The sequence below is a fragment of the Lepus europaeus genome, chromosome 21, assembly GCF_033115175.1.
Source record: "Lepus europaeus isolate LE1 chromosome 21, mLepTim1.pri, whole genome shotgun sequence".
NCBI classification, from domain to species: Eukaryota; Metazoa; Chordata; class Mammalia; order Lagomorpha; family Leporidae; genus Lepus; species Lepus europaeus.
Window position 1 is genome coordinate 7,102,581 of NC_084847.1, and position 13,236 is coordinate 7,115,816.

Here is a 13,236-nt window from a genome sequence, read left to right on the forward strand (position 1 = left end):
GTCTGCGATTTAGGCGTCTTGGGTTAGGCTTCCTGGAAGAAGAGGCCAAGGTAGGGGTATTTATGCCAGGGGTTTATGGTGGGAGAGCCCTCGGGAGAAAGGACAAGAAAGGGAGCGGCACAGAGCAGGAGGAAGAAACAAAAAAGGATGAGGTCTCACTAAGAGACTGCCCGTGGCCTGGTCCCACTGGGGGCTCTGCACCATGCACTGCACCCCAGCATGGGTCCCAGCCAAGCCCATGGTGCTGGCCTCTGTGTCCCCTGTGCCTACCAGTCACTGCCCATCAGCCGCCAGGGAGGAGAACAGGTGTAATGTCCTAGGCAAAGTGGTTTCCCGATGCCGAGGGCAGTTTTCCAGGGAAGGCGGCAGCTGGAGCCATTGTCAGCCAACACACACAGCAGCTGGGAAATGGCCCGCCCGCTGGGCCAGGGGAAGTGACCTCCGTGGGACGCCAGTAGCATCTGCCTCCCTGGGCTCACCTCCCAGCCCTCCAGAGCATGACTCGCTGCTGTAGAAGGGCACACAGACCGTGGAGTAGACGGGACTCGTTTGGAAATGCAGGTGACTGTGGCTTGTGGCTTGCAGGGTTGATGTGCCCTCGGCTGCTGGGCTCCTGTCTGTGTCCAGCGGTCTGGAGTCTGTGACCGATGGAGCTTGTCTCTCCGCAGATGCTGCTGGTTTGTCCACTGCAGAGGCGACCTCTGCTCCCCTGCAGCTTCCCCACAACCCCAGCCCCAGCCACCCAGCAGCAAGGGGCCTCAGGCGTGGGTGGCCACTCCTCCACCCCCCCAAGCCCATTTTCTCAAACTGATCCATTTCCCATTAAGATGAAATTAGACAGTAAGCAGATGACTCAGTCTTTGGGGGTGTCCGTCATTTACCTATGCCTTTGAGGGCAATTTGGAGCCCGAGACTTCCAAAACCTATTTCTCTTTTGTGTTGGTTTGGAAGGGACAGACTCTTGAGTCATCCTGGGCTTAAATCCTGGCTGTGCTATGTGTTAGCCAAGGGACCAGGACCCCACCACCACCACCACCACCACAGCCCTCTCAGTGTGAATCCCCAGCCAGCCAGTCTGTGTGTGAGAGTGGGAGGCAACTTGGCTGGAAGTTCTCCCTCTAGCCATCTTTTCTCCCATAGCTGGAGTCTTTGAGATGATTTAATGAGAACTTACTATATAGCTGGCATGGGGCTAAATGTCTCGCAAGGTAGGTATCTCATTAAATCCCTACGACAGTCCTATAATGGAATCTTCTGGCATCACCCCCAGGTCTTGGGGTACAGGGTTTCCCTGCTATGTTCGGGGAGTCCGAGGCTAAGCCGGGATTTGAACTGATGACTCTGCTGCCTAAGCTTATTTCCTTGATAGCAGGCTTGTAGACACCTGCCCTGCCCCTGCCCTGCCCCGTCGGGAGAAGGGGGAGTCCTATAGCAATGAAAGCCCAAGGTGGGAGCCTCCGATGAGAAGGACCAGCTCTGCTTTCATCCGTCTTTCAGAAGCTAAAAAGAAAAGCTACCTCTGTGGCTCAATGAAATTTACCTCCAGCAGGCTCATCTGGGGAGGCAGAGCTTAGAGACCTCTGGCCAAAAAGCAGTGTCCTTCCTGGAGTAATGAAGGCTTTCCCGCCTTGGGGCTAATGTCATTGTCCACTCCCCCAACCCACCCCCCTCCTCAGGTTGGGTGGCACCACAGGGCTTTGTAGCCTCCCGCACTCCTTTTGTTGCTGGGGGAGAAAGCCTCACTTGGGATGAGCTGCTGTTTAATGCCTGTCCAGACTTGGGAATCTCTCACTGTGGGGCAGAGCAGGCCCCAGGCTCCGAGCCCTGGGCAGGCAACAGAGAGACTGTTCCCTGCATTGGATCTGTAGCTGCACTGATATCAAGCCTCCTTTGAAAGTCAATATGCATTTCAGTGTAAGAGTGAATCTTAAAACAGGTACAGGGTGGGTGTCTTGCTATATTTAGGCTGCTGTCACAGAATGCCATGGACTCAGTGGTTCATAAACCACAGAAACCTATTTCTCACAGTTTTGGAAGCTGGCATGTCCAAGGTCAAGGCCTCGGCAGATTTGGCATCTGAATGGGGCTTGCATTCTGGTTCCTGGGTGGTTTGGTCTCATCGTGTTCCGTTGAGGCGGAAGGGGCGCCCTGCCTCCCTGGGGCCTGTTCTCTGAGGCCTGTAGTCCATCCAGGAGGGCTCCACCCTCAAGCCATAATCACTTCCTCCCGAGACCCCACTGCTTCAAGTTGTCCCTTGAGAGTTAGGATTTCAGCGCATGAATCTGGAGGCACACAAACAGACCATGGTACAACGCACAGTGACAGCTGGGGTACTTTAAGACAAGAAGGGGCCGGCGCCGTGGCATAGTGAGTAAAGCCGCCTCCCGAAGTGCCAGCATCCCATACGGGCTCCGGTTCAAGTCCCAGCTGCTCCACTTCCAATCCAGCTCTCTGCTATGGCCTGGGAAAGCAGTGGAAGATGGCCCAAGATGGCACCCACTTGGGAGACCCGAAGAGGCTCCTAGCTCTTGGCTTCAGATCGGCTCAACTCTGGCCATTGCAGCCATCTGGGAAGTGAACCTGCGGATGGAGGACCTCTTTCTATCTTTGCCTCTCCTTCTCTCTCTGTGTAACTCTGACTTTCAAATAAATCTTTTTAAAAAAGAAAAAATACAAGGAGTTTTTCTGCAAAGTTGAATTCCCACTCCAAGATCATTGATTAGTCTTTACTCATATATGACAGTTTTGGGTTCTTGCCTGTATCATTGATTTCCAGATTATTCATTCATCAGTTAATTTAAAATCTATTTTTAAAAATATTTATTAGCCGGCGCCGCGGCTCACTAGGCTAATCCTCCGCCTTGCGGCGCCGGCACACCGGGTTCTAGTCCCAGTCGGGGCACCGATCCTGTCCCGGTTGCCCCTCTTCCAGGCCAGCTCTCTGCTGTGGCCAGGGAGTGCAGTGGAGGATGGCCCAAGTGCTTGGGCCCTGCACCCCATGGGAGACCAGGAGAAGCACCTGGCTCCTGCCATCAGATCGGCGCGGTGCGCGGCCATTGGAGGGTGAACCAACAGCAAATGGAAGATCTTTCTCTCTGTCTCTCTCTCACTGTCCACTCTGCCTGTCAAAAATTAAAAATATATATTTATTTATTTATTTATTTATTTATTTTATCCGCTGATTCACTCCCCAAGTGACCACAACGGCTGGATCTGGGTCAATCTAAAGCCAAGAGCCAGGAGCTATTTCCAGGTCTGCAACATGAGTGCAGGGCCCAAGCACTTGGGCCAGCTTCCACAGCTTTCCCAGACCATAGCAGGGAGCTGGATAGGAAGTAGAGCACCCGGAACTCAATATGTGATTCCAGCACTGCAGGGGACGGCTTTACCCACTTTGCCACAGCGCCAGCCCCTAAAATCTATTGAGCTGAATGCAAGGCCACCATCTTTGAAGGTCTCACAGCCTGGTCTGTGGACCTCAGCATCTCCCTCCTCCTACAAACGCAGCCTTCCTGTGGGCTGTGGCCAGGATTAGTAATAATGAACAGAAAGCCCCTCCCACCCCACACCTTTCAGATGCTCAGTAAATTGAGGCTTTTGATGTAAAAGAGAATTGAGACACAACATTGGAGCCAGGATGCCCTGGGCTCAAAGTCGGTCTGCAGTGGAGGAACCAGGCTTGTCCCCCGCCTCTCTGCATCTCCTCTCTCATCAGCACTGTAGAGCTGGCGACATTGCTTCATGGGGCTGCTGGTGGGATGCAGTGAGATCGTGCATACAAAGCACATCCTTATTGTCCAATAAATGGCCATTGTCGGCCGGCGCCGTGGCTCAACAGGCTAATCCTCCGCCTGTGGCGCCAGCACACTGGGTTCTAATCCCAGTTGGAGTGCCGGATTCTGTCCTGGTTGCCCTTCTTCCAGGCCAGCTCTCTGCTATGGCCCGGGAAGGCAGTGGAGGATGGCCCAAGTGCTTGGGCCCTGCACCCGCATGGGAGACCAGGAGAAGCACCTGCCTTCGGATGAGCACGGTGTGCCTGCCGCGGCGGCCATTGGAGGGTGAACCAACGGCAAAGGAAGACCTTTCTCTCTGTCTCTCTCTCTCACTGTCCACTCTGCCTGTCAAAAATTTTAAAAAAAAATGGCCATTGTAGTCTGCATTAGTTATATACAGTGGTTTTTAAAAAAACATTTATTTATTTGAATGGCAGAGTGAGAGGTCTTCCATCCACTGGCTCACTCCCCAGATGGCCACAATGGCCAAAGCTGGGCCTATCTGAATCCAGGAGCCAAGAGTTTCTTCCAGGTCTCCCATGACAGTGCAGGGGCCCAAGGGCTTGGGCCATCTTCTGCTGCTTTCCCAGGCCACAGCAGAGAGCTGGATCAGAAGAGGAGCAGGCGAGACTCGAACCAGCACCCATGTGGAATGCTGGCACTGCAGGTGACGGCTTTACTCACTAAGCCATAGCACCAGCCCCCAGTTTTTTTTAATGTTTCTGCAAGTTTATGTGTGAAATCTGAGGTTTCTCAGGACATATGACAATGTTACTCAAATCAAGCTATATTTATGTACATTTTCATTTGTCCAACAGATTCTGGACACTCAGTGTTCAGGAAGCAAGGTTGTAGTTGGGGAGACAGAAAGCTGAGTAGCAATGCCAGGCGGCACATCTTAATTTCATTTATGGATTATTCCCTGCAAATGTGGACAAGGGCAATTGGCCTTTGTGTCTCCATCCTGCATCCTGCAGGCTCACTGAGCTGATTTGTTAGCACGAATAATGGCCTTGCGGATTCCCTGGGGTTTTCTGTCCGTAAGACGATGTCACCTTTGAGTAGAGATGCATTTGATTTCCCTATCTTGTCTAATTGCTCTCGCTGGAATCTCTAACATGAGGTTGAATGGAAAGGACAAGACTGAACATCCTCACCTCCTTCCTGAGCTTAGGGAGAAAGCATCCAGGCTTCCCCCACAGTTCTATATCCATTGTGGGCTTTTTAAAAATTAATTAATTAATCCCCCCCCAAGAAGTCTTTTCTTTAAGGAACACAGACTTCCTGTATTTCACAAGTACAACTTTAGGAATATAGTGATTCTTCCCACCATACTTGCCCTCCCATTCACTCTCCCACCCCTCCTCCCCCTCTCCCATTCCCAGTCCCATTCTCCACTAAGATCCATTTTCAATTAACTTTATATACAGAAGACCAAGTCTATACTAAGTAAAGAGTTAAACAATTTGCACGATAAAAACAAACAAACAAGAAAAACTGTTCCTTGACAGTCAAAACAAGGGCTGTTCAAAGTCATTGCATCTTGAAGTTAATTTCACTTTTTTTTAGAAACTTAATTAACTTTAACGAAGCACCTAAGAATGATACATCTTTTAGGAGGATTTAGACATAATTATAATACAACTCTTTTTTTTAATTTATTTATTTGACAGATAGAGTTAGACAGTGATAGAGACAGAGAGAAAGGTCTTCCTTCCATTGATTCACCCCCATATGGCAGGAACTATGCTGATCCGAAGCGAGGAGCCAGGTGCTTCCTCCTGGTCTCCCACATGGGTGCAGAGGCCCAAGCACTTGGGCCATCCTCCACTGCCTTCCCGGGCCACAACAGAGAGCTGGACCAGAAGAACAGCAACCGGGACTAGAACCCAGCTTCCATATGGGATACTGGCACCACAGGTGGAAGATTAACCAAGTGAGCCACTGCGCTGGCCCCCAGTACAACTCTTTGAGGACAGAGGTCCTGCATGGGAACTTAGTGCACAATGACTCTTAGTATTAATTTAGCAATTAGCACTCTTATGTATGAGGTCAGTGATCACTGGAGCCTTTTGACATGAGCTGCCTAGGCTGTGGAAGCCTTTTGACTCCATAAACTGTCAGTATTTAGACAGGGCCATAAACAAAGTGGAAATTCTCTCCTCCCTTCACAGAAAAGTACCTGCTTCTTTGACCACTGCTTTCCGCTGGGGTCTCACTCACCTAGATCCTTCATGTAGGACATTTTTTACCTCAGTGTCTTGGCTTTCCATGCCTGAAATGCTCTTGTGGAATTTTCAACCAGACCAGAATGCTTAAGGGCTGATTCTGAGGTCAGAGTGCTATTTAAAGTGATCGTCATTCTATGAGTCTGCTGTGTGGACTGTTTCCCATGTTGGAGCATTCACTCCTTTTTAATTATATCTATTATTATTACCAGACCCTTAATCCTATCCATATTATCACTTTAACGCTTAAGATGGTATTTTTCTTACCCAACTTAAGGAGATTTGGGGTACCATGGCAAGTTTTTAAACTATACCCTTCAAAGTAGGTCCATAGGAATGTATGCAGAACTATACAGCTTTACAGTTACAAACTTCATATACTTCATAATTACAACTTTAAGAACGTGGTGATTCTTCCCACCATGCTCACCCTCCCACCCATACTCCCAGCCCCTCTTCCTCCTCCCTCTCTTATTCCTGTTGTGGATTTTTGTAGCTTCCCTTTGTTACATCAAGGAAAGGCTTTTTTTTTTTTAGACTTATTTGTTTGGAAGAGTTACAGAGAGAGAGAGAGAGAGAGAGAGAGAGAGAGAGAGAGAGAGAGAGAAAGAGAGATCTTCCATCAGCTTGTTTGTTCCCCAAGTAGCCACAACAGCCAGGGCTGAGCCAGGCCAGAGCCAGGAACCAGGAACTTCATGTGGGTCTCCCATATGGATAACAGGGGCCCAAGCATTTGGGCCATCTCTGCTGCCTTTACCAGATCATTAGCAGGGAGCTGGATCAGAAGTGGAGCATCTGGGACAAGAACCAGCACCCACCTAGGATGCTGGTGTCATAGGTGGTGGCTTTACTCACTACACCACAGTGCTAGCCCAGAGGAAATGCCTTTCTGTTTCCAGTTTATTGAGTGTTTATATCATGAACTAGCACTGGGCTTCGTCAAATGCTTTTCCTGCATCAACTGAGATGACGAGGGATTTTTGTTTTTTCATTCTATTGAGATTCAGATGGTACATGATAAATACTGAATTATGGAAGAGACAGAGATGTGGGGTTAAATGAGTGATGCTGGATGCAGGTCCTGAGACAAGGCATACTGGAAGCGAGTGGTCCTCCTCTGGGCTTTGAGGCGGGAGAAGAATGTGGCTATTCCGAGGAGCACAGAGAGGGAGTTGGAGGCACGTGGTAGAGTCCGTGCAGCATTCACAATGATGTATTCGTGGTGCACAGAGTGGCTCACCTTCCTGGGCAGAGAGTTTGTGCGTGGGCTACCCCTGTTCTGATTCTCTTTGGCCTACATAGTGTCCATTGTAGACCCCAAGGCATCCAGCACTAAACACCTTACCCTTCCACCATCATCACCACATTCTGATTCTGCTAGAAGGAAAAGCCCGGTCAAGATCTGAGCAGCCCAGTAGCACCCATGGGATTGCTGAACCTGAGGGTCTCCCTAGGACTTCCTCCCTTTGGTCCTCTGGGCATGGAAGGCCAGGTGCCCTGCAAGACTTTCTGGGTCTTATGGAACAGCATCACCCTGGACAGGGAACTCTGTGATGAGACAGAGGTAGAAAGGGGGTGTGTCCACCACTGGAGGCCCCAGGGTTGATATGGACACCTGCCGGGGCTTCAGGACACAGGAAAGTGAGGAGGGTGAAAGCTGTGATTTTTGGGGACTCAAATCCAGAAAGTGAGACCAGGCAATGAATTCCTGTCTGAGAGACCCCACCACTGACCAGTGCTCCCGTGTCTTGGGTGATTGTCTCCCAGTGCTGACAGGGAGATAGCTGTGGGCGGGTCTTGCTAGGAGAGAGAAAATGACTTCTTAGGGAAGATGGGCATGCAGTTGTAGAGAACACCTCCAAGAAAGCCCTGCTTGGTTAAAACATCTTGCTCAGGTCTAGGATGACTAAAGTGTAAGCTTTACGGATGAACTTGAAGCAAATGCTTTTCTAACTGAGGAGTAGGGAGCAGGGTCTCAGTTTCTCCTCCCACCATATTGTAGATCTGTTCTAGAGGGATATTGACTTTGCTCACAGCACGCGTGTACCCCAAGTCTTTCCTTTCCCACTTGGCAGCGGATCTCAGAGTTGAGTCCAACTTAGGGCAGATCTATCTCCGCACAACTGCAGAGTCACATTCCAAAGCCTTCGCCGTATGGGTGAGCTGTCATCTATCGCCCTGATCTGCCACCAGTGAACGTTAGGTTGCTCTCAAGTCTAGAGATACTGGCAGGTCCCAATGCAGATCAACGTTCCTAAGTCATTACACACATTGGTAGGATCAACTCATAGACGAGCAGTTGCTGAGTTAAAGAGTAGCTTTAACTCAGCACACTGTGTCGGCCCCAGCTGGACAGGAAGTGCGGTGGGCCCTGGGAACGAGCTAGTGTGTGAGGGCAGAATGAGGCCCGGTGGTCACAGCTGGTGTCACACACTCACCCAGTAGCCGCTGGTTGAGATCACCCATAACCAGTGGACACTGGGGGAGAGTGAGGGATTTGTAATCACCACACTGGCCCATTCCACCGCTCCCCAGCCTTGCTGTTGAAACGGGCTCCGGCCTTGCACTCACCTTCTCTTCTGTTTATCTAATCCAGTAGCTCTGAACTTGGAACAAGCGTCGCAGTCCCCTAGAGAATTTGTTGAAGATTTCTGAGCTGCACACTGAGAGGCTGTGCGCCAGGGGTCTGGGGCGGAAGCTCTCTCCGTGTGCAAAGTGTGAAAGCCGGTGGAGAGTGGAGAGAGCCAGGGCTGGAAAGGAAGCGAAGGGGCAGGAAACGCTGTGCTGTGAAGCTGGTCTCTAACCGCACCCTCCTCTCCCCAGGTTACAGCCACCCTGCCCTGGTGAAGGTCGTCCAGCAGCCCCAGAACGTGGTATGTCTCCGGAGACGCAAAGCAGTGACCCAGTGTCACCGCACAGCCTTTGGCGTAATTCATTCCTTCATTCCACAAGTTGTTCTCAGAACTCACACCATGCACACTAGGCACTTGGAATACCTTGGTGAGAAACCACAGCACTCCCGTTCCCATGGAGCCAGTGCGTTAACCACACACACAAATGCAGAATTGCTACTGTGTTAAGTGCTGCAGAGCCAGGCAGAAAGTCTTTATTTTATATTTTATTTTATTTATTTATTTATTTGAGAGGTAGAGTTACAGACAGAGAGAGGGAGAGACACAGAGAGAGAGGTCTTCCATCCACTGGTTCACTCCCAAAATGGCCATGACAGTCAGAGCTGAGCCTATCTGAAGCCAGGAACCAGGAGCTTCTTCTGGGTCTCCCAGGCAGGTGTAGGGGCCCAAACACTTGGGCCATCCTCTACTGCTTCCCCAGGCCATAGCAGTGAGCTGGATGGGAAGAGGAGCAACTGGGACATGGACCAGCGTCCATATGGGATGCCGGCACTGCAGGTGGAAGCTTAGCCTACTACGCCACAGCTCTGGCTCCCTAGGCAGGCAGTGTTGTGTGGGCATCATGTAAGGACAGTAATGGTTAACATTGAGGAAGAGCCCAGTACATGCCAAACCTTGTGTTTTCATGTCACAGACACATGCTAACAGGTCTGTGCATCAGGCACTGCTGTTTCCCCTATTTTACGGATGAAGAAAATGAGGCACAGAGAGGCAAAGTCTTTGCCCAGGGTCACAGAAACAGCAGAGGGGCTGGGAGTCAAAGGCACAGGAGCTGAGCTATTTGGGGATGGGGAGCTGCGAGAGGAGGGGGTGCTGTCAGGAGAGGCTGGAGGAATGGTCCCAGCAGGGCGAAGGCAGAGTGTGCGGAGGGAGCCACACAAGAGCCACATCGCCCCATCGGTAGGTGGAGGTGCCCTGCCTGGGAGTGGCCAGGGGGCCCCCTTGCTCCCCGCTTGGTTGACATGTTCAGACCAGAGTAGCAACAGAGGCTCATGGCTTCTCCCTGCCACTGAGCTCTGAGCTCCTACACCTGGCCACTGTTGGCATTTGGAACCGGTCATTGTGTGCTGTGTCGGTTGTTCTGGGCATTGTAGGAGTTGAGGGATATCCCTGGCCTCTCCCCCTGGCTGCCAGCAGCATCTGTCCCTCAGTTATGACAACCGGAAGGATCTGCCAACATTGCCAAGCATTCCCTGGTGGGCACCGTCAGCCCAGAGGAGCACCTGCAGTGGAAGCCTTCAGTCTCTGCCCTGAGAGTCACACAGAGGGCGGCGTGTGTGCAGAGCTGCGCAAAAGTCCTGCGTGCCCTCAGCCTTTCTCCTCATCTCCCTTTGGGAGCCCCTTCGGGAGTTATTTCTCTATCACGTTCCCGGCGTGAAATTCTACCAACACCGCACGTTCGCCTTCCCTTGCTGCTGTAACGCAGGACAACCAGCATGGCGTAAAACAGCCACACGCGGTTGCTTGGTTTTGGTGGGCAGAGTCCAGCGGGCTCAGCTGGGGACTCTGCTTGGGGTCTCCCAAAGCTGAAATCCAGGGGTCGGCGGAGCCTTAGCCAGAGGGTCCTTGGGGGAGAATCTGCCATGGGGCTCGTGGAGGTTGTTGGCAGGTCCATCTCCTTCTCAGCTTCCACGTGGCCCCTGCGGCTTCACACCAGCAATGGCAGGTCGAGTGCTTCTGTCTTCTCCCACTTCTGCTATTAAGGACTCATGTGGTGCCAGAAAAACGCCAGGACACCCTCCCTGTGGTACCCGATCAGGAACCTTAATTGTACCTGCAGAGTCTGTTTTGCTGTGTAGCACGTTCATTGTCCTGGGGCAGGTGTGGAGGTACGGCATCTCCTTAGGGGCTGTAGTTGTGCCTACAACAGGCGGACATGCTGGACCTGTGCCCACTGAAGTCTGTGCTTTCTATTAACAGTGAGATTTTTGCCCCAGCCCCATGGAGAATACGCGAACTGTAAAGGAGACTCGGGGCCTGCCCTCACCCTGCTCCTGCTCCCCCAACCGAATTAGGCCACTCCCCTTAGTGCGGCAGGTGGGCTTCCGCTGCTCCTTACTGCCTTGGAAATGGCTTGTTTCGTTTGAGGTTACGTCTGCGTGATGCCCCCTTGCTGTAGAGTGTAGCCACAGGCTATCTATTCTCATGGCTTTACGGCATTCTGCTGAGGGACTGTGCTGCGACCAACATTTTTCCATTCTGCTAGGGTTTCTAATTTTTCTTTTTTAATTTGAGAGCAGAAAGAGATAGCACGAGAGCTCCTGTCTGCTGGTTCACTCCACCAACGTCTGCAACAGCCGAGGGTGGGCGGTGGGCCAGGAGCTGGGAGCTTGATCTGGGTCTCCACATTGGTGGCAGGGAACCGATCACTTGAGCCATCACTGCTGCTGGATTAGCGGGAAGGCGAAATCAGGAGCTGGAGCCAGGAGTCGAACCAGGCTCTCCAATATGGGATGTGTGTCCCCTCCATCCTGCTGTTGGTGGGTGTTCGGTCTCCAGTTTGAGGCTCTTAGGAAGACGGTTGCTGTGATGACCAAGTGTGTGCGTGTCTCTCTCTCTCTCTCTTTTTTTTTTTTTTAATAAAGATTTTATTTATTTGAGAGGTAGAATTACAGACAGTGACAGGGAGAGATAGGTCTTCCATCCGCTGGTTCACTCCCCAAATGGCCGCAATGGCCGGAGCTGCACTGACCCAAAGCCAGGAGCCAGGAGCTTCCTCTGGGTCTCCCACATGGGTGTGGGGGCCCAAGCCCTTGGGCCATCTTCCACTGTTTCCCCAGGCCATAGCAGAGAGCTGGATGGGAAGAGGAGCTGCCAGGACTCAAACCGGCACCCATGTGGGATGCCGGTGCCACAGGTGGAGGACCAACCTATTGTGCCACAGCGCCGGCCCCCTGTCTCCTCATAGGTACTAAGCTGGGAGTGGAGCTGCTGGCCGTGGCATGTGTCCATGTTCAGCTTCAACAGATCCCAGCCTGCCAGACTCTCTCCCAGGCTGGGTGTGTGACTCGCACTCCCAGGAACAGAGCCGGAACATTCCAGCTGCTCCACATCCGTACCACCCTCTGTGGCCTTGATGTGTTTGCGTTTGACCAGAGTCATGCTCTTGTCGTTCACATGTGACAAGGAGCTTGGTTCCCTAAGAATTCTAAGAAAGGCTGGTGGGACCGAAAACCCAATGCTTCCGGGAACCGAGTCCCCGGCCCTGAATCGGCCTTCCCTTCAACCTGCGAGAGCCACGTTGTCCTCCCTGTAGATGGCTGTCCCTGCCTGGGAGGGTCCCGGGGGTCCTTTCGCCTCCTTTGGTTGAAAGGTTCAGGGGTGTCCCCGGGAAGGCGTGGGCTGGGGCTTGCAGAGGCTGCACAGAGATGTTTACATTCAGAGCTCAGCTTTTGTTGGGAAACATTGCGCAGAGCCCAGATGCCTTGGCAGTTGTCACGCATCAACAAACATGTCACACACACTTGCAGTGTCAGCTGCTCCCCCAGGCTGGAGTGCCCCCAGCAACACATGATGTCAAGGCCCAGGGATTCGGGTAGAGTCGGGGACTGTGCCACCTGGAGTGCCAGGACCCTCCCCGGCCCTCCCATCCCTAACAAGCACAGCTCTGAACTCTCACCTCTCCCACTTGAAGTTTTGCCAGCAGCCACAGCCTATCAGTCCACGCCACCTCCATTCTTCCATCCTCCATGGTTCAGGTGTGGAGCCCTCCCAGATACCCAGTGCCTTCAGGATGCGTCCTGAACTCCCCACTCCAAAGCAAAGCCCCTCAGTGCTCTGGCTCCTGCCTTCTTCTTTAGCTTCTTCTCTTGACATGCGTCCATCCACCAGTCATTGACTGAGCACCTGCTGTGTGCCAGACAGGGACGTCACGGTCTCTCACAGTGTGCTGGTGAGCTGTTTTGCAGAGGGCCTTGGTTTAGGGCTTGGTAAAAGGGGCACCTGCCACAGTCCTAGAGCAGGGGTCAGCTGACTGCCTCGTGTTAAAGATGACATTTGCGGCAGGTGCGCTGGGACTGTCACCTGACAGTTCCTGGCCAGAGATGCCCTTGGATGGGCCATCACAGTCCTGATGAGAGGAGCTGACCAGCCCCGTTTTGTATCCGAACCCACCCTCCTGAAAGTCCAACATGATGATCTCCTATGACTGCAAAATTGATACAGTGACCCCTGGCTCTTTTAGCCAAGTTCTGGTTTCAAGTTCATAGTCACCAGGGTCATCTCATGCAATGCTCACGTGCTGTGCAATACTGTTAGGTACTGCAGTGCCCAGTCACGTTGCAGTGAGTGCCAAGTGCAGCCTGGCATCCCCGTACCTGGGAC

At 52.2% G+C, this 13,236-nt stretch overlaps 1 protein-coding gene across 3 annotated transcripts in view; it reads left to right on the plus strand.

The window, feature by feature from the left end:
* The window catches only part of ABAT (4-aminobutyrate aminotransferase), a 98,720-nt gene that overhangs the window by 63,075 nt on the left and 22,409 nt on the right, over positions 1–13,236 (plus strand). For all 3 annotated transcript variants that reach the window (XM_062179651.1, XM_062179653.1, XM_062179654.1), the window contains exon 6: positions 8,825–8,874. In XM_062179651.1, coding sequence (XP_062035635.1) covers positions 8,825–8,874 — 50 coding nt within the window. The remainder of the gene's footprint in view (positions 1–8,824; positions 8,875–13,236) is intronic.